Genomic DNA, 22,618 nt, shown 5'->3' on the forward strand with positions numbered 1-22,618 from the left:
TACTTACAAATAAAATTCAGTAAATTCCCTGGAATTTTAATGACACAGATTAAATAATTTCAATATTTAATATTTAATCTTAGAAAGTAGAATGTTCAGATTAAAGTTTGTGCCTATACAGATTGAGTACTCAGATAACGAGGTGATGTCGTCATTATTGGATCACACTTGGTATTCAGGGAATAATTCAAGATTTTAACAGTATATCTGAAAGTGAACATTGGCTTGGGTTTTCTGTGAAAGAAAACCTGAGCCCACAAAATACCTGACTTATTTATCTATTGATTATGAAAGGTACCTAGTTATTATCTATTGATTATGAGGTAGGAAAACTATGATTACTGAAGTTCATTTGTGTTTGCTTCTCAGTATTTGTAAGCAATGCCAAGAAATCGGAGATTTCAGATATATTCCTTCAAATCTTCTATGCGATTTTTGTGGAAAATGCATGAAATGTAAGAAGTAGTCCCTGTTCAATATGCTTTGACTGGTAGCTATGCTTACTACAAGTAGTTACATCAGTTGATATAGGTAGTTCACCAACATTATCCACAAATGTATGCCTATAATTCTCTGATCAGATAATTTCTTCAGATATATTTATTGCCTTAGTTTATCTGCTAGTCTTTTAATTTTGTGGTCATTAGTTTTATAGGTTGATTATAGAAGGTCCCTGAATTTGTGATATTTGCTAACTATGTGACTCGTGGGTGGTCAGTCATAGGATCTTGCTTTTTCTTCATATTAGATGAGTTTACAGACATCTCCAGAACAAAAATACACATACAGGCAGAGTTCATTTCCAAGAAATATTTATGCATACTACTTTGGAATTGGATTCCTGGGATTCCTGTCAGTAAAACTCATCTGCATGAATCAGAAAGATAAGGAACAGTAATAATGGGCAAATTACTACCACTGTTGTTTTCAGAATAGCTATCCTATGCTGATTATAATTCATATGGAAGAAATTTTGGACTATTTAATGTGGCATAACATATTCTTGTTATTTTCTCATACAAGGATGACATTAAACTTGTCTACTCATACAGACTCTTAGCCTTCCATTGAATAAGCAAACAATTAGCTATATTCCCTCTTCACGCATTTAAGATGTTTTTTTCCAACTAGAGACAAAAATTTCTGTGGTTGTGGCATTGCCAAATCTGATAACAATTATCATAGCAAAGCTAGGCAAAGCTAGGCAGCCTGTTGACCTGGAAAGTTGAGCATGAGATGTTCTTACGGTTTTGTGAAGATGGCAATAACTGCTAGTCATTCCTTTTCAGATCTCATTTTTCTGCATTGCTAACACAGTAACATTCTGGAAATAGCATGTAATTTCTATCTTTTAATTAATGTTTTTCAATTATTATTTATAAAGATAACTCTGTCTCTGCTTGTCCTTTTCTTTCAATGTTTCATGATCACTTCTGGCTGAGTGCTCCAAGAAACACTGTGATTTTTTAGAAACCTGCTCTTTGACCTTTCTTTATATGATGGAAGAGCTTTGTTTTTGCTTCTGGTTAAAGTCTGGGATAGGGATCACCAAAAATAGATTTCTGTGTATGTCAGTTTTTAAACAACAGCAAAAAGCAAATGTTCATGCCATCACCGTATATATAATATTTTCCATAGCTCAACTTAGTTAGACTAAAACTGACAACAGCAAAAAACCTCAGTATTAAAACTGAAATTTAAGATTGGTACTCATGGACTCATGCAATTGTACCTTTGTTTCTTACTTTTCAATAGGGTGAATTAAGGAAAAAATGTCAACCTGAATTTTTATCAACAAATCTGAATCCCCATGGAGTCAAGTTATTAATTAAATACAGTTTTTCTATAAATTAATAGCAGAGTAATCCATAATCATTCTTTTATGTATAGTATTAAGAGGGAAGGCTTTTTGCTGCTCCAGATTAGCATATTGAATTACATCCAATTGAAAGTGAAGGAGAAGGTGTTCCAGAGAGAAGCCAGAAGTCTAAAACCAAGAGGGAAAGTTACTTCCATCATGTGTTCATGCTTCACTGCTGCTTGTTACATTTAGTAAGGCTTACTTAGCAAGATTTTAAGTTCTTTGCTACCTGGATATCTGATAAATTGGAGGTTGTAGAAGTGGATAACATGGCATAAATCCTAATACAAGATTTTCTCTGTGAAACCAAAAGTAAACTTTTCCATTTTTGCAAGCTGTAAGGATGAAATTTCACTAAGATTCTTTAAAGGACAGATTAATTTCTGCAAAAGAAAAATGCACTTGTTTAATACAAAATCATGCAAGTCTGCATCTCACTCACATGGAGCTTGACCAAAGCCAGTAAGGGTCGCTTGCGTAAGTGATGGACGTGCAACTTACCTGATACAGTAATAGATTTTATATATAACATATTTTTTTCTTTTGTTGCAACTGTTTTTGCCTGCATTCAGAGCTGTATGCATTGTTGATGTGATGAGAAGTGGTTGTCTTTCTGACCTCAATCATGTCCTGGCTCAGTTACATTTTAATAATGCACTGTACTCTTCTACAGAAGTCTGGCTGCAGACAGATATTCTTCTAACTACAGGAATTTTCAAGCTATGCTCACTTACCTATGGATCAAGTCTACTCTGAGTAGTGCATATGTTTCAATTTAAAGAGTGTTATAAACTAGAAGAGCAGTAGGTTTAAAGAGCCCTTCTCTCATCGACAACTAGTGTGGATGGACCCTCTTATGATTGAAAAGATAACAGTGAATAATAATCATAGAATCATAAAAATAGTAAGTTTGGAAGAAATACCTCTAAGTCATCTACTGTAACTCTCCACTCAAAGATCCAACTTAAAAGTTAGCTCAGGCCCTCATCTAGTTTTTAAAATCTCCAGGGATCTTATTTCTTCCTCCCATCCTAGTTCTGTTTCCTTTTAGCTTTCATCTTGAATGGACCAAAAACATGAAATGTAAGTGCTGTAGCCTAGACTGTTAATTATTGTTCTAGAAAAACATGCAAATACATTGAACATTGCTACATGGGTTTAAAATTACTTGATCCAGCTAGTAGTTAAGCCACAAAAAATATATAAAAAAAAAAAGCAGTTTTCTTTCAAAATAGCAAAACTGAGGAATATACTACAGTGCTGAAATACATGAAAGTGAAGCTGTCATTACTAAAGATTCCTAAGTGAAAAATGACAGGAAGTAATAAAATGTGCTTTAAAAAAAACATTGGAATACCATCAAATTACCCAGGAGAGCAGTTATTCACAATTAATCAAATTAATAGGTTTTGTATTTCTGTTTTTTAATGTATGAATCCATTGAGATGTAAGTAATGGTTTGTATGCTATAGATATGTGTTCCAAATGTGGCCAGCTGTAAAATTGTATTATTATTAATGGGAGATGACAACATTTTCATATGTCTTCTTATTCTGAAAAGGAAATCAAAGTCAATATTTACAAGTGATTAGGTAATAGATATTCAGGAAAATACCTGGTTGGAAAAAATTTTGACATGTTTCATCTTAATAGTTTGAGGGTTTTACCTGAGCTATATTTTGCAGCTTCGCATTTTAAATTTCTGGTGCATAAATTTTCTGTAACTCTGGTCTTTGTGGAGTGCAATGGAATTCCTGAGTCAGGCACTCTATTCTGTTCAGCTGCTCCTTGTAAGACCAGAGGTATTTTTTCTCAGCAAGCATTTGTGAACGAAAACAATATGAGAACAGAAATGCAAAAAAAGGAAAAGCCCCACATGTAACTTATGCAGACATCTTACACATAATACTTTTTTTTTTTTTTTTTTAGATTGAAAAATTGAAGTCATGCAGTCTTGGGAAATAAAGCAAAAATGTAGCGCCTGCAGGATCATTATGTCAAGTCATTTAGGGTGTATCTTAGGATGTTACCATCTGTGCCTTGCTCTGATTTCACCTGAAAGTGTTTCCTTATGTTTTATTTTACAATTGAAAGCAGTATCCTTTGTGAATGAAAAACATGTCTTTGATGTTTGAGGGTTTGGGTTTTTTTTTTTAATTTTCAGGGATGCCCCTTCTTAATTCATGACCTGTGGCAAACCCTAAAAATACTGGAACTATTAAAAAAATCGAAACCAAAATAAAGCAGAGAGTCCCTTCCTTTACCATGCACTGAATATGGACTGTAGAGAAAATCAAAACCTTCTTGTATGCTTTTTACATCAGAAACAATTCCTTTCAGGAAACTGTTTCCTCTTTTCTTTAAAAATGTGGGTTTGATTTGTCGATGACAAAAGCTTGGTAGCTGGAAAGATTCAATAGAAGGGTTTTGTGGTTTCCATGGATCTTCTACATAACTGCTTTTCGATTTTAAATGGCCCTCTGGGTTTGTGACTGAATACTTCTCATAGACCAAGAAGATTTAATAATCAAAATGATATTATTTTTATTTAGTGTGTGGTTTCTTCATGTCTTAAACAAGACTGTTTGTCCTCTCACTTTGCCTGAGGATACATCTTGCTCTAGCTGTGTGATTAGATTTTAGATATATAAAAAATAAATAAAATAAAAAATACATAAAATATAAATATAAAAACTAAATTCAATTACCTAAATAGATGGAAGGTAGAAGTAAATTGTGATTAGCACATAATTGTAAAACCAGAGATCCAGAAGGCTGAAATACTAAATCTGTTTAAATTTTTGGGGATGTATTAATCCTTAATAATATTTTGAAGATGAGGTGTTTATTACCTTATTGGTAAAATCCTCAGAAACAGTGAGAATACTTTAATACTTTGAAGTTTTACTAATTAAAAGCCAATAAAGCTACCTCCATATATTAACTATCCACAGAGTATAATAGGTCTTGAGTGTGGCAGCTTGGTATCATTTAAGAACATGCATAAGATATGCTGAAAAAACCTGGGTAAAGAGATGAAATTTACCATTGTTCTGTACACTTCATAAGAAAGCACTTTATTAAGGACACATGAATATATTAAATACTGATCCATTAAATATTAAAAATATGTATATTACACATTGGCCAGAACATGTATAATTTTAAGTATTTTTGAGAGTACTCTGTATAATAGTGACCACCTAATCACTGTTATGTGTCAGAAAACAGCTGATGCATTCAGCAGTTTTATATACAATTATGTTTAAAGCTGTAATTTTCATTTGCATTGAAGAAAGGCAGGGTTTTTTGGCAGAAATGGCATATTTCATGGGGCAATGTTAAATTTCCTAAAAACATTATTCTAATGGCCTGTATCAAACTCACTTTATAAGATGCTTAAAATGTTTCAGGACCAGCAGAGAGATAAAATTGCTTTTTAACTTGTTGGAGCCATGCTTTCTTGTTATTGTTTTCTCTCTGCAAGTAGTAACACCAACATTCATCATTCAGTAATCAGTAAGCTAAAGTAAAAATTGTGGTAGTATTATAAAAAAAAAGCAGGATTTTTTTTAAACAGTGAATTTAAGATTCCAGTTCCTCTGCTAGTTTTTGAACAATTAAAGCCAAAATCTTTCATGTTTTGCTTGTAATTATCTGTAATGAAAAAATGGAAATTTATTCCTATTTACATTATGATCTCCTTAAAGAAACAGTTTATTTAGGTGTGTGACTGTCATTGAGGCTTTCCTTGTCTAATAACTTCGCTAGTCAACCTGGGATTGATAGAGATCATTAAGCTCCTGTAATTTTCACGTGACTAGATGGGCAGGTGAATAACAAAGATAAATATCTCAACATAAGGGAAAGCTGAAGTGATAGACAGATGGGGAAAGATCTCTAGAGGACCTTGTACCCTTTTAGGCACCAAAGACAATCATAAGAAAACATCTGTAGGAAATCAATTTTCATTGTTTCTGTGCCCACATAAAAGTTCAGTAGAGAAAGCTGAGATTCTTTATCACCTGCCCTCTGGAACAGGGACTTAATATTGCATCAAAAGGTACAAGGCTTGCATAAGACTGTGCTAATTAACAATGTAGTTTTTGTGGAAATTCACATCTCTGAAGTATTTCTTGTATTTTTCTCCTAAGCATTTTCAGCTCCCTTTGGCACTGTGGACAAAGATCTTGCCCTTCATATACAATCGTTGATTTATATAAGAGAAAAGGGAAAAGAGTACATTAATTTAGGAGAACAGAATTAATGTGTCCTTCCTCAATATATTTCCCCGGAGTTCCTGTATTCTCTTTTCATTGTCTTTTTGCACACATCTGTCTTGAATGCTCGGCTGAGCAAATCTAAGAATAAGCCACCTGGGTCTACAAGTAAAGTCCCTATCTTCATTACATCAATTGTGTGGTCACTAATACCTTTTGAATCATTCTGTGCATGAGAACGGTGAAAGTTATCAGAAAATGAAACTAAGAGTATTATTCTCTAGAAAATGGACAGTTTCACGTATTACCTGTGAAACTCATGCAATCAAAATTATTCAGTTCTAAAGGCAATATAGTTCATAATAAAAAAGTCTTAGAATATCTCTTTTAACACTACAAATAGATTTAATTTTTAATCCAAAAATATACCAAGTAGTTAATAAACAACTTCTGAGTAAATTCTCCAAAGGTTCTCCTCCTCTGAAAATTGAAAACTGAAAAGAATGTATTTTCAGGTGATGTAAATGTTATAAAGCAAGAACTTGACTGGTGCATTTCAAATGTTATAAATTACTGCAGTTCTTGAAAAAAAAAAGATGTTGCACAAAGCAAGTAATTGTCAAACTCAACAATACATGAAACACAGGGAGATTCAGGGAGTTGGTGTTGATGACTGCCATAAGGGACTGCCATAAATTCCTTTTCAAAAACAGGGTTTCAAAATTTAGTCATAGAACATAGACCAGACAGACCCCTCTGTCAGTGACTTTCACAGTTGATCCAAATTAAAATAAATCTCCTCCTGCTACTCGTTTCATTTGGTTCCTTTGGCAGGCTTAATGTAATAATACATAAAGTAAAACCAAAGAAATCCATATTTTCTATTTAAAATTCAAGGTGATACTGACAGTCATAAACAATGATACTAATATAATGTGAATTGAGTATTATATATGTGACGATATAAAGGTACAACACTTATTATTGCTATCTTTGCATGCCTTACTTTTCATTTCACTTTCATATTATATAAAATGGCATTGTCATATATAGGCTGTTGCTTGTCTTGATGAGGGTTGATAGGTTAATGGTTCTTTTCTCCCCTTTGAAAGTACGTCCTGATGGTAATTGGCTTTCTAAAGGTGTGCTGCAGTGCTCAGTGATGCAGTTGTGTTTGATTCAGTAGGCTGGAACTGCAGAGTAATTTTAGCTAACAGCTCTATGCTAGAGTAGTCAAATGCCTGGAAAAAATGAAGTAGCAATGAATTGGTCTGAACAAGAGTTTCAGCCATTTCACTACCAGAAATTAAGTGTGGAAACAGAATTGAAGGGCCTGTTGTGTTCCCAAGGGATAAAATGATTGTGCAAATAGAACATCTTCAAAGCATGAGTTTTATTTCTCCTCCTATTATTTCTCTCCAAGTATTAACATAAACAGCATCTCTCCCTGAGCTCCATGCTTGTTTTAAACTTTAAAAAATATAGATAGACTATTTAAGAAATAAAAAAATGTATTTTCTCTTTCATCAACATGCTGCTTAATATTTTACTTATTTCCTTCAGAAGTACATTCAGCATGACTACCTCCTTAACCTGACTGAATGACTGAAGTTATTTATTCGTTAAGTCTGAGCAAGACTAGAAGTCAATAGAGCTAAACTGCAGCATGGAATGTACTGCAAGAATCATATTTCTCTGATTTCAAATGGCCCCCAACACATTCTCCAAGAAAACAGAAAAAAAAAAGGACAAGGTGTCTCTTGCTTTCTTGCTCCTTAGATACAATAGCTATTCCAGTTGGTCTAGCTCACCAAGAGATAATACAGTTCTCTCTATATAAATGAAACCCCTTCTCTTTCTTCTGAACGTTTACTAAATATTTTTTGAGTTCTTGAATTCCGTTTTTCCATGTCCTCTTTGCTGGCTCAGACTGTCTTACAGGGTCATGGTAAAGCAAAAAAACAAACTGCAACTGTACTGCCAGCCTGTAAATTCCTGCAAAATACAAAATTAGACGTAATGCCTACACTAGCTATGAAGGATGTTAACCAAATAAGTTGAATAGAAATAGCTTCAGCACATCCTCTTGGTTTCATCCATTAGCAGAGCCTAAACTCTCACACCTTCTAGTTGGCAGTGCATGAGAGATCACCTGAGAGAGACAGAAGATCATTATGAATATCTAGTGCAGTGGGCTCGCATGAGAAAAGCAAGTGGTTTTGAGGCCATTTGATAGGTGATATTTCCTATCTTCTGACAATAACATTACTCCATTTTACTGCCCAGGATCCCATATGAGTCTTTAAAGGCAGATGCAGCAAAGTATTTAGAACTTCTATCTCATGGCTAATTTTAATAAAAAATTAGAGTCCAGTTTTGTCAGATGGAGGCCTGGACATCTTCAGCTGAGCAAACAAATTTGCAGAGTCTTTAATGCTTTTGTCATTCATCTCTGTTTTAGTCTCTGCTTCTACTTGGAAATTATACCTATTCTCACAAGGACATCATGATGATTAATTAATTAATATTTCTGAAGCTCTTAATTTGCAATAAGATCTAGAAAGAAGGAATATATATATATAAATTAGAAACTACCTGCCCAGTGATCTGTGTTCTTTCCATGCTGAATGAATGAAATCCCTTCCATACTGAATGAATGAAAAGTCTTACAGAACAAAAAAAAAAGGACTGTGAACAGACAGAAAGAATAACAATATTGTCACATAAAGGTGCTAAATAGTTTTCACACAACTCTTAATTCTGCTATTAGAGTTTGACTTGCAACGTTAAAGTTTACTTTAGCATTATTAGTAGATTACTTCCCCCCCTTTTAGTGTATTCTCTGTGTTTATATTCTACTTTACAAACAGGGAATAAACACTTAAGAAATGCTTATTTCTCTTCAGCAAGGCCATGAAGAGAAATTAACAAGGTATTTGTAAATATGTTCATAAGTCAAGATGATCTGGGCATAGGATTTGAAATTACTTTTTCTTTTTTTCAAATGAAAAGAATATTTTCAAAAACACTATCATTTCTGCAATGTCTTTTTTTTATTTTGTCAAAATTCCCAGAAAGAGGGACCATGAAATGATGTGATGCATGAAAGATTCAGGAAGAATAATTTGAAAATCAGGCTCATAAATTCAGGTTTCTGTAGAGCAGCTACTTATTTGCCTGCCTGCCAGGTACTTGAACTGTGGCATCTGGTTAGCTCAGAAGTTAATGACTATTTTCTATATGGATTATTTTCACGAAGATGCTAAAATCAAATCCCAGCTCAAGGAAAAATAAATGGAAAGTCATCTTGCTGTGACTCCTCCTTAATTTTCATTTTTATTTTGCAAGCTGCTAATAGATTGATATCTCCTCCTATATGAATGGTGCCCTAACAGTACGTAGAGCTAAATAAATGAATCTTTTTTTGTACTGAGGAAAAGGAAATAAGTTAATGTTTCAGTGGTATCTTTAGATATCTAACATGTACCTTTCCAGACTTGTGCATGCAGAGAGGAATGCTTTTAAATATACATACATTTTAATCAAGTAATGTCTGCAGTTGACTATTTGAAGCTATTAAGTCACTTCCTGACACATTGCCATTCTGCCAACCCCTGTAGAAAAATCTTAAAATCAGTCTTGCATTACACCCACAAATCCAAGGTCTGGTCCTTTTCAGAAGAATTCATTCGAGTCAAGGTTCTTAATCTGGAAACAATTTTGTGCTAGAGAATAGCCAGACACTCACGCAAGAAATTCATTACTGGATAGAACTCTCCTTTTACTTGCTGGCTTACTGAGTAATATTTATGGAAATTAGCTTAGAAGAATATACTGCATGTTAAGTTAGCAGAATGGATGCTGCCTGCAGGCTATTGCAGTCATTCTTGCTGACATTATCCTGTTTCTATCAGGTTGGCTGTATAGCTCCTAGTATTTTGTGGTGGAGTTTGCCTTACAAGAGTTCTTGCGGAAAGGAAGCTGGAAAACAGTAAGCCGTGGTGTCAACAGAGGGACATCACCTCAAGCTGTGTCTGCTGCTCTGTTGGGGTTTTTTGTGTTTATGTCAGTGCATGTAGTAAAAACTCTTGTGCTTACTAGACTGAAGCAACTGCAGCAGGACCTTAGGAGTTCTCTCTAATGTTCAATGAGTATGATTCCTTCCTCCCCCCACAAATTACCGAGCATCATTTGAGCGTATCTTCATAGCCTGGTTTTCAGGCTGTAGGTTTTGTCTGCCCTGCAGCTAAGGTGCAAGTGCAGCATGCTCAGGCCTACCAGGCTAGCTTTAATCTAATTAGCTTAGATAACAATATTAGTTGAGATGGGATAGAATGAGCTTCAGTAAATAAATATATGCTGATGTGAAAGCCTGCTAGTAATCATCAGGGCATCCCTGGGTGGCCAGCAACAACAATGTGCAAATTTTAAAGACTTCCCAAGGGCTATTGAATCAACAGCTTGGCAATCATTCCAAAGCCCCAAATCATCCCACAGATAATTCACAGTTTTCCTTTAAAACAATTTTAGAACATTATATAGATTAACTGCTTGTCAAGATCAAATTTCAGCTGAAAAAAAAAAAAAATTCTTCCTGTGGTTTCTCAGTTTTTAAAGATTTGCTTGCACGGCTATCTTGAGTACAGCCAAGCCTTCTGTGTTAGCTGGCTCCAGTATAACATTCATGTCTGTCAGAGCAGGCTGCTTCTTACTGCTGCTACAGTTTGATTACTGGTAGCCTGAGTATCACTGTTGGTGTTCTTGAATGGTAGAAGAGTAACACAAGCAGATGAAACTGGCTCTGGATCCTGGGTTACTTCGTGTTCTTTTGTGAAGAGGAGTAAGCACACTGGCTTAATGAGAAAAGTAAGAAAATTAATTCAGAAGTAGAAAAGGTTATTGGATGACAAGAGCTGGTTACTTAATGAAAGGATATAGACCTTTAAAGCTTTCAAATCAAAAGATGGTTATGAGAGGAAGTAGTAAGTTAGGCAAACAGTGTAGGGAAAAGTTTGATCATTATTTTCAAAATAATATTGGGGGGGGGAGAGGAAGAGAGAGGAGATGGTTGAAAAACATGAACTTGCTCAGTGTACAAGGTTCATCCTTCCGGTATTGGTTTATTGTATTGTTCTGGGAATAAGCATTACTGGATAAGAGCATTGCCCCTTTCTTTTGCTTTTGTATGGCTGAAAGACAATGAAAGGTCTGGAAAATCTGCTCTGTGTACTTGCTTAGGCAGTAGTATATGAAGTACCAGTGAATGCTAGTATTAGAGCTGCACAGAGAATAGTGCCCGCAGGCTCCTACTCCACAAGTCAGGCATTATAGGGAGTAACAGACAGTCATTGGAAAGGATTAGTGAATACTGGGGGGAAACCACCCTTACAAGGGGATCCTTCAGATAAGATTATATTCTTCTTACTCCTGCTTGAACTCACAGAGATGCAGTCATGTTTCTTGGGCTTGGAGATGAACTCTGGATGCCGTAATTTGTCCAGTCCCTTCATTTACAGTACGAGAGAAATGCATTGTAATTAAACATAGGAATTAAGTTTTGTTCCAAAACAGATTTTCTGCATGACCTTGAACTCTTAATTTCTCCCTGCTTGTTTTCTCATCTGTATAGCAGGGATAATAATGCTTATGAACCATACAGGGGGCTGTGAGGCTAAATTAATTGTTATAAAGTACTTTGATTCTCTTAGTTAAAAGGTTTTGTAGAAGTTTGAAGCATAAGTATTTATTTGCATTTTCTTCACTTCTTGTTTATGCCTTATCAATTCTGCTCCAGCTATTTCTTCAAAATTATTTGTCCTAAACATCTCATCTGGGTGAAAAAGGAGAAATTGATAAAAACTAACGATTGCATAGAAGCTAAAGTTTGGAAAGACTGGTCTAGATTTCTTAATTTAAACTTTTCTGCTTCACAACTAACATGTATATGGATCTTCTTGGACAATGTTTCTTCTCTTTGGTGACAATCCACTGTTGGTATTTTTTTCTTTTTATATACTGTTGAAGGTATCCATGAGCTCGCACAAATTGGCAAGAGCAGGCACTCTTACAATTTAACTTCCATTTCTTTGATTATATTTTCTGTTTGTCCTGTTTTAATCCCATTCCTCTCTTGCTGAGACAGAGCAGGTATTGTGCTGTGCTGGATATAAGTACAGTGCACCTCAGGTATGCTGAAACCATTGACTTCACCATATGTAATTTCTAGAATGTATTTCTTTCTCTTGGCTATGAGACAGGACAGGAATTTGGGTGATTTTGCCACATTACTGAAGCACTGGGTAGCTAAGTGCTTCCAGAACATCTGATGCCACTGTTGTACTGTTCTGCTGAACACTACAGCCTGATGAACTATTTTCAGACTTCTGAAAGTGTGAGATATGAAGTAGATTATCTATCACCCAAATACTGGCTTGTCTGAGGCTTTAGATAAGGATGTGATTTAAATACATGTATTGAATCTGTAAAAAGTGGCAGCACTGCAAAAACTGAAATTATAGGTTGCATTGTAGGTAAATTCTATGTAACTACTTCAGATGATTTTGAAGTGCAGTTTCCTATGCGTGCTTCTGTATTCCTATTTTTCTGCTCCTTACTATCTCTTAGATAAATTGGGATTAACTTTCTTATGCCTCATTGCTTACCCTAGTAATTTCCTGAATTTCAAAAATGTCACTGAACATGTCTTTGTTAAAAATAATAATAAGCTATTAAGCTAGCTTATTCAACATGTTCGAGTCAAAAGATATGTACAATCATTAAACTGCAGTGAATGAGCAGATTTTGTAAGGAGTCAGCTTGTTCACTGGAATATGTTTAGCTCTACACAATAAGCCAAGTTTGAAGAAAAAAAAATATATACCTAATGACTTTGAAGTTATAAAATTGGAAGGGCTTTTTGATGAATATGAAGGGTGATTTTCTCTTCTCTGTTACAGCTTAGACCATTAGGACAAAGATTGACTATAAATGTTGACGTGAAATTTTCTGAGGCATGGCCTCTAATTCTGCTCCAGGAGGAGGTGGGGAAGTGAGGTTAAGAAATTCTAACACTAAATCTGGGTTTGATTTAAATGCTGATTTATTTAATCTTACTCTGTTTCCGTAAAAATCCTGCCTTGCAATGACTGTGAAATTTCACAGTGTTTATAACACATTATAGAAAACCAATTGCCAGATTCTGGTCAGAATGCCACCCACACATAATCAGGTTCCTCTTAGTCCTGATGGATAACATAATAGCAGTGATTGAGAACTATCGCTGCATACCATTTTCCACATCAGGGGTGTGGCTTGGAAAGAAACTAATTTTGTCTACTGACAGAAGAGCATTGGTCAAAACAGGAAATTAGTTAGGATGTTCACAGAACCAGCTGAGTTTCCAGGTGTGGTGGAACATCTTCCCTTTTGTCACTGAGCAGCATTCACTCCAGCTGTAGCCTCACATGCACCAGGGCCAGTGCTCTCCACCTCAGAGAGTGAAGCAGTGGAAGTGCTGTGCTCCGTGCATAATTCTGTGGTTTGCTTATTTAAATGGAAAATGTGGTGATGGTTTACTTTGCTGAATTTGGACCTAGTTATGCAGGATGCCAGCTTCAGTGAGACATCCCCTGAGACTTGAATATAGTTTAATAATCATACATTGAAATGACTGCTGCTTTCAAATAGTTTATTGGCATTTAATCGGTTAAAGGGGTGTGAAACGATGCACTTTCAGTCTTAGAATACAAGTTTTTACAGAAAGAGTAACACTTGGGGTAACACTCTTACTGAATGTGTGACCTTGCTGAAGTCTTGGAGGCCCTCAGATCCAGCAAAACTGGATACTGAATGAGTGAAGAAAAGCATGGTATATGCAAAGGAATATTTAATCCTCCTGATTTCTCCAGACTGATCCTTTAAGCAGAAAGAAAAAACCACCGCATTTTGCCAAGTGGTCTATCCCTTTTCCCTTTGCCTAACTGAACTTTCTTTTGACATCCAGGACTTAGGAAAATGTTTCTGTGATTTCACTGAATTTCCCTGGGAATATTTTTAGGTTAAAGTGAATGCATCTGCTTTGTCTGAATATTTTTAATTTATAATGCTTACGTATTTAATACCTATTAAATATAAATATCTAGATGAGTGGAGGAACTTTATTTGGGATGTAGGTTCTTTCATTAGACAAGTTTTTGTTCTTCATATGGCTGCAATCGTAACTACATTTACTAAAGACTTAAGAGATTGTAATGGCAGGTCCATATAAATATTAAATATTAAGCTTTCTGCTGTTTGCTTCATAAAGTACAGTGTTTATCATGACAATACTTCATTCTTTGCTTTTCTGGTTTTAGGGACATGTTTAATGTTTGAGCAATATTGTATACACAAAATACTTCAAGAAGGTACCATTATTTTACAAGCATTATTTCACTAAAGGTCAGGCAAATTAAAATATCAGTTATTATCTCTCAACAGATTTTACCTGATCAGTGGTGGAGTTCCTTTTATTATATGTGGGATTACAGCAGCAACCAATATCAATAATTATGGGATTGAAGGCAATGCACCATAGTAAGTATAAGCTATCATCATAAAGCTTTTAAGGAAAATGTTGTCTTTTCCTATGCTGACAAATGTAACTTTATGAAGGGTACAGACATGCCATTTGGGATGACATTTGTTATGAAATTTCACTAAATAATAGCTATGAAAGAGCAATGTCTTAATCTGGGGTTTGCTGCTTCACCTCTACCAATTTGACTCCGCTACTTTCAACAGAATCACTTTTCATTTACAGAATTTCTCTTCATTTACATCTGAACAAGTGAAAGGATATTAAAAATATCTAATGGATATCATACTTAATGCAGCTACTAATTAATTATATACTTTGAATTATCTACCTTGAATTGATAACCTTCAGGTGACTTTAAGTAATTTATAAATAATTATATGAAAAAAAGGACAAGTAAAAATCCCTTCCCCACCTCCTCTATCCCCTTTCCTTCCTTAAAAAATAATTATTTTGCATTTTCACCATCTGGAAATCTTCCAGTCAGCCTGTCTTGCAATCCTGTGCTGTACTAGTGTGTTAGTACTCAGTATACTTCTACAGATTGTCCAGGCATCACATTGTTATTAATTCTTGGCATGAAACATGAGATACCGATAAAGTGCAGTAAGTCTTTCCATAGAAGAATAGCAGAAAGTATATCAGACTGCAAAGTTAAATACATTCTGTGTAAAGATATTAGTACTCTGCCAGCACTCCTATTCTGAAGCGTATCACTCTTAGTACTGCTTTGAACATCTATTGTAATACATTTGAAACTAGTTATGCTCTGGGTAAGGAAAGTGGAAACAAAAGAGAATGCTTTGTAAGTGAGCATTTGGTTCCGTAAAGGTAATTGAAATTTAAATTCCAATAATAAATCAGTACATACCATGGTTAACTGCTCTGCCTAAGGCCCAACTCAATTTATTCAAACTTATCCAATTAGAAAATCACTTATAATCAACAGTATATTAAAAGACTCAATTATTTATGTTCATAAATGTTCATAAATGAGACATTTTTCATTTTGGCACAGTTACAGAGGTTATATTTCTTTAATCATGTTAATCATAGCAAATCAATACCGTGTACCACAGTCTGTACAGAAAACAAGGCAGAGGTGAGGGATGGTTATAAGACTGAGTAAAAAGACAGCTTCTAATATAACAACAGCATAGTGAGTTATACGCCTTATTCATTTTTAATAGTATCAGTACAGTAAATATAGATGCACAAACTTTAACTTTTTTTATGGAACTGATTTTTAAGTTATCCACAGTGAGATTCCACTTGAAATAAGAGCATCCCAAGAGACTGTTCCACTGGGGAGCATTCCATTCTCCACTTCGCATCAAATATGCATTATTCAATTGTACTTTGAGTATTCACGTAACTTTATGCTCTTTGCTTATCCAGTTAAATATAGGTGGTAACTTACCTACTTTTTCAAAATATCTTTCAGAGAATCTTTTCATGTGCATGTCTGACAGCAAAATACATACTCCTTGGAGTGTGTCTGATTAATAAATATGTATATGTTTTTGTTTAAGGTTCAAATTTTAACAATTTAAAGCAGTAATTCTGCAGTTGCTTGTGATAAATACCCAGTGGGAATGCCTCTGTTTAGCTGAGATGTTCTCAGCCTGGGAGAAAAATTCATTCTGCCTTTTTTATAGTAAATTGTAGATGATTCCTGGCTTGACAATGTGATATCAGAAGGTTCCTCACTGTATTGGATGGACCGTAACAAATTGCACATGCCTAAATGAGTATGAGGTGTCACAGTGTCACTTTATAATAGAATGGATCATGACAGTTTACCTGGTCTGACTTCATGACCCAGTGGGAAATTAGCTATATTCAAACCATTCCTGACAGTGCTTTAAATGCTCTGATAATGGATAGACCAAACTTTATTCCAAGAGCTTATTACCCTAATTGTCCTAACAGCTAGGGAATTATTTGAAAAATCTGATTTAAATCTTTCTTGCTGCAGTTTAAGCCCATTACTTCTTGTCCTAGTCTGACAGATAAATAACTAATTCCTCTTTCCAGAAATCCCTGCAATATTTAGAGTATAAGAACCTCATAACAGCTGTACTAGCTTATTATACTGCCAGCTCAGTTCCCTGTCTGCAGCCGTGGCTAAAAGCAGATCATAGAGAAGAGTAAAAACAAGGCAAATATTCCTTCTCCCCTTGACCCAAGTTCTCCAAGTTTCCATCTGGGATTCCATTAGCCAGAAGTATTTTCTTCTCCCATGTTTATTTGATTAGATCATTCATCTTTAGGACAGTCCTGTTAGTCTGCTACTAAATTATGCAGCTGACTGAGGCTTATTCAGCTCATAATGGCCTGTAAACTACTTTAAGCTGGTCTAAAACAGTTGTTATATTATTTAAAGCCTAGCAAATAATGATCCATGCTACAATAATACTATGCTACCAATATATCCCAAGGAGACCATCAGTTTCCATAATTTTTCTGTAGACATTCAAATTGATGTGAATTAACTCTCAAGAATTTCAGAAACAGTGCAGAATTCAGAAATGGCATGTATCTTTTGGGTCCACTCACTGCAGAAAGCAGTGACTGGAAGCATTTTTTTAGTCTCTCTTATTACTCAGACTGTTCTCTACTTTGGCAACAAGAAAATCCTGTAAGAACAGGCTTAAGAGTTTCTATCCATGTTTGTTGATACAAATCACTGAAATCTGTACATTTCTATTGCTCATACAGATTGTATGAACTATGCTTCATTTGCTTTTTAATCAAAGTATTAGCACTGGCATTTTTAATAGTAGAAAAAAAGGTTGACATAAATGGTCTTACACTTCACTGCAATGCTAGATTCTGAGCTGACCTACATTTCTGGGAAATTTTTGCCTTTAATATCCCGTAAATTATACTAGACGTTTTATTCTATTAAAAAATATTAAATGATGCCTCAGCTTAATTGATATTAAAGACACATTTGCTGTCTGCACAGTGAACATATACAAACTTCTGAGACACTGTTAAATCATGTAAGTTAGCACAATTTCACATCAGTCCATCACATCTCATGTGGGCTATAACTTGTTCTTGACTCTCTTTTTTTGTTGTTTCCAGTTGCTGGATGGCATGGGAGCCTAGTCTCGGTGCTTTTTACGGGCCAGTAGCATTCATTGTGCTAGTCACCTGTGTTTACTTTCTCTGCACGTACGTGCAACTGAAGCGCCATCCTGAACGCAAGTATGAGTTAAGGGAAAAGACAGAAGATCCGCAGAGAATGCCAAGTACTGAGGTGGGCCATGGTCATATTACAGACTCTGTTTCCATTCCCCAGTCAACTTGCTCCATGATTTCTTCTTCCTTATTGGAAAATGAGCATTCATTTAAGGCTCAGCTTCGAGCCGCAGCATTCACTTTGTTCCTCTTTACTGCCACTTGGACCTTTGGAGCACTTGCAGTATCTCAAGGTCATTTCTTGGATATGATATTTAGCTGTCTTTACGGAGCCTTCTGTGTGACCTTGGGGCTTTTCATCCTGATCCATCACTGTGCAAAACGAGATGATGTGTGGCATTGCTGGTGGTCCTGTTGCCCATCTAGAAGAAACACCTACTCTGTCCAGGTTAATGTGCGCCCAAAGGTTAATGTCAATGGTGACACTCAAGTTCATGCACCTTGTCTTCAGGAATCACCATGTCCCAACAAATCAGGTGTATTTAATCATCCAGCACCTAGCCACTGCAAACTTACTAACCTACAAGCAGTTCAAAATCATGTTAACTGCCTTTCGCCTGTGACACCATGTTGTGCAAAAATGCACTGTGATCAGCTACTTGATGACGAAGCTCACATTCATGTCCACAACGAGGGAAGCTTCAGACCCAATATGCACATTCATAGATGTCTGAAAAGCAGAACTAAGCCACGTTATTTCAGTCGGCATAGGTCTGCAGGTGAAAGAGAATACGCCTATCACATTCCTTCAAGTATTGATGGCAGCATCCACAGCTCACATACAGACAGTCCCCACAGTACGCATGATAGCCAGTCAGGTCACAGACGGGCCTGCTGCTCAAAAAGTGATCCGTATCCTACTGTCAACCAGCCAGAAAGTAGCGATGCGAGTACTGTAATATATAGTTGTGCTAAAATGCCAGAAAGTGACACTGTGCACCATCCAGCTCATTTTGAAATGCACCCACGGACACAGTCATTGCCGTTTAATACGACGAATCACAATGGAATTCTCAAGGGAAATGTGCATGAAGCCATGATATATAGCTCAGATAGTACAGGAAATATCAAAACTGGCCCCTGGAAAAATGAAACTACTGTGTAGTTCATGGGCCATCATAATGTGTTTTTCCCCCTAAACCATCATTATTATTGTTTTTATTCCAAACTATGACATATTTGTGTAGCTCATCAATGAATTGTACAGCTTTTCCATCTTTATTTCCATTTTCTTTGTAAGAGTCTGAGAGAGATAGTGACAGCTTTGAAGTGATATTTTTAAAAGTTGTAAAACCATTGTGAAAGATAATTAGAAAATGACATCTAGACAACTGAATATGAGAGGCAATATCCTTTTGTTACACAGAACAACATTTTTTTTACAAATCCATCCTTTACATTCATTGTTTTCACTTCTGTAGTAATTTAAGACACTTTTTATAAACATATCAGCATCCTAAACTTTTACTTATTTATTTTTGTAGCAAAATATTATTACTGTGCCATGGATTTTAATCAGAAGTGACTATGGTGGAAATGATAAACAGGATTTTATAAAATTACAGCTTTTTAGATCTACAAAAGTGATACTGCCTCTAAAGATCTTCTGTAGCATATGGCCTGTAAAGTCGTGTAATGTACAGTCTCTGTTCTGTCCTTTTTCTTGTGGGAGAGAAGTGCTAGGTAATATCTGTTACATCTATGGTGCTGTATTGGTTGTATTTTGCATGACATATGTCAGGATATACCATTTGCTGTTTTCTAGTGTTACATGTGTTTAAAAAAAAAAGAACAAAAAAAAAGTGTTGTACAAGGCTGTGAAAAACCCTATTGATATTAATCTAGAGCATTATAAATCTACAGAAGAAAAAAATCACTCTGCACTAGTTTTAAGTGGCACAATCCTTTGTATAAGGTTATATGATAGCTTTGATAAGGGTCCACTCTAATGTCTTTACAGAGCATGCACTACTCATTGTATGTGACACTGTGAGGTGTAATAGCAATTGTCTCAACAAGTTTTACACTTCTTTCTTTGTAAAGTATGCCTTTTGAACAAATCTGTAAGCTGTTTCACAATAACCTTTCCACATCTGTTAAGGTAGAGCAGTTTTATCATTAACTCTTTGAGGACTACAGTTATTTTCTTACAAGTAGCTTATTCTCATCCAGAGACACTGTATATATGATACTGTCTATTTAGTTACATGATCAATGTAGTCCAGAATTGCCAGGAAAGAGAAAGTTGAGTCATTTCACCAAAACGCACCTTCTTAGAGTCCATCTATTAATTTCACCACTTGCTTTCTGAAAACCCATTTCCTCCCCTAGCAAATTTCAGATTGTCTTCATCTTTTAATGCAAATTTGACCTTCAGAGAAGTTCTTTATGTTCATGATTTCTGCTGAATTGTAGGGCACTCCAGGGTCAGTGCCATTGTTAATAGATTAAGAAGGCTCTTGGCAAGAAATTTTTTCATGTTTCCATGAACATCTGGACACAAAGCATCAACTCACAGTACAGAACTGCATTATAATTATCTGTATATAAGACTGCTTTTTTCAAGTAGGAAGGGTGCATAATAGTAATGGATTGCAGAGACTGAATAGGAGCATAGAGATAAGAGAAAAATGTCTACAGTGGGAAGTGAGCAGTGCGCCCATAAATAAGAGAAAAAGCACAATTCTGTAAGGCCACATGAGAAAGTTTGCTGTCAGGTCTTAACACGGGCTTATGTAATTGCTCCATTGCTGCAGAGAGGAAATAGAAAATTCCCTTGAGAGATCATCAGTCAGCGATTCTCTGTGTATATGTTGCAGAAATCATCCCATATTTCAGCCCACTATTTCTGTTATTAGCAGTTTATTAGTCTGTACTTTTTTTTTTAATATATATATGTAGGAATTCATTTCCTAATAGTGTACATAAAGATGACAATTATAATTGTTAGAATGTTATAAAAACATGTAAGTCAGATGAATGTGTTCTGCAGTGTTGCAGGTGGGAATTAGTACTCAAAGGGTTAATGCTCAGTATCTGAGTGCAAGAAATCTTGTTTTTCTGTATTTTTGTAAATTTGAAATATATATTGTAAACTCCAGCAGTGCAATGTATCCATCTCAGATTGTGTATTTTTAAAAGGTGAGCAAGAAGAATGCACTAGGTGGTTGTCAAGTTTTGAGCCAATATACAAGAGTTTCATGACTGCTTCTTTAGCTAATACAAAATACAATAAAAAAAGAAACGCCTGAGCTTTATTATGTATATGCTGTATATGCTTGAACTGTCTCTAAACTAAAATACAGTCTTTTTTCTTTGTTTGCATAATGAAATATTTTCTGTTTAATAATTGTTCTCTTTTACTACTACTTTCACTCATTCCACATAGACAGTGAGCCCTAAACAAGCATAGACATAATGTGAATTACCACTTCTCTGTGTCTCAGCACTATGTGTACATATATTCTGTAATAGCAGAAACCTAGGAGGTCTGCAGACCATTATGCAAAATATTCCACACACACAGCCAAGTGAAATACTCCCTCTGCAAGAACCCACTTGGTGAGCTTCTTTATTCAGCTTGTGTTTTAATCACCTCTGTTATTTAGTCGGAGAGGGCAGGTTCATCTTCATAATGGCTTACAAAGAAGTAAATAGGTGCTGCTTTCCACAGAATAACTTATGTGATAAAACTCTCTGGAATTTAAACGTAAAATATTAAAACACTTTTCTTATTGTGTTAAAAATTATTTAGTGAATAATTCTGGGTTAATTTGGAAGAGATGTGTTATGCAATAATCTGTTTGCATATTATTTTTTCAGAAAATATACAGTATAACTACAGAGTAGGAGAACATGATATTAAATAAATATAAAAATGTTTTGTAACATCAAATTTGACCAAAATGCGTTTTGTGCTTTTGACTTTTTTTTTTCCCCTTTAAGATAAATGAGACTATTTCAATGCTTTTGGAGTCTGGCTTTGTTTTACTGTGGGGGTTTGGTCAGTTATAGTCCGTGAACCATTACTACTTTAACTGATTTTCTTTACTATAAAAATAAGTCAGTGAAATAACCAGAGTATAAGAAATATATTCTCCTAGTAAACTCCTCATGGACTTACATGTGTAACATATTTTAAAGTCAGCATTGGTTTTGGTGATTCACTGATGACATAAAAATGAACATATTTTTACCGCTAATTTTTTGTCTGAGATTAAGCAAGAGAAATTTCATCCAAGAAAGATAATTTTTGGAGAATGATGCAATCAACAGGAATCCAAATGGTTGTTATTACAATACTACCAGGATAAAAATATGTTCTGATGCTGGACGGTTCTTCTCTGCATATAGAAATTCCAGTTTTCATGACAGAATTTCAGATCAAGTAGGCGACCCCGTATTAAGTCACATAGACTGTTTACAAGAAGAATTCCTACTCAGCCTCATATAAGGAGTTTTGGTGTGAAAATAAAACACATGGTTTTGCACATTATGGCTGATCATGTATGTGTTGTCCCCAAGCAGTCTGTTGGTTGTGTCTGCACTAATATGGCTGAGCAGCCGCTGTCAGTGGCCATAAACACATGTTCTCCTTCACCACACAGCTGCCTGCCAGCTACGCTGTGGGCAGAATATCCAGATGTTAACCCACCAGGGGAGCCTTCACTGTGGCTCTAAACCAAAAGCAAAGTCTGTGTTTAAAGCAAAGTCATGGCCACCTTTGACAAACACAGGCAGCTGGATAGCCTC

The 22,618-nt window shown here is 35.3% G+C and overlaps 1 protein-coding gene across 2 annotated transcripts in view; it reads left to right on the forward strand.

Moving 5' to 3' along the window:
• Positions 1–22,361, forward strand: part of ADGRA1 (adhesion G protein-coupled receptor A1) — a 280,413-nt gene extending 258,052 nt beyond the window's left edge. For both annotated transcript variants that reach the window (XM_061459064.1, XM_061459065.1), the window contains 2 exons: positions 14,560–14,655; positions 17,750–22,361. In XM_061459064.1, coding sequence (XP_061315048.1) covers positions 14,560–14,655; positions 17,750–18,971 — 1,318 coding nt within the window. In that variant the 3' untranslated portion in view covers positions 18,972–22,361. The remainder of the gene's footprint in view (positions 1–14,559; positions 14,656–17,749) is intronic.
• The last annotated feature ends 257 nt before the right edge of the window (positions 22,362–22,618 follow it).

Source organism: Pezoporus flaviventris, unplaced genomic scaffold (genome assembly GCF_033815535.1).
Source record: "Pezoporus flaviventris isolate CSIRO_AGI_PZ_B2104156 unplaced genomic scaffold, CSIRO_AGI_Pfla_v1 ptg000029l, whole genome shotgun sequence".
NCBI lineage: Eukaryota > Metazoa > Chordata > Aves > Psittaciformes > Psittacidae > Pezoporus > Pezoporus flaviventris.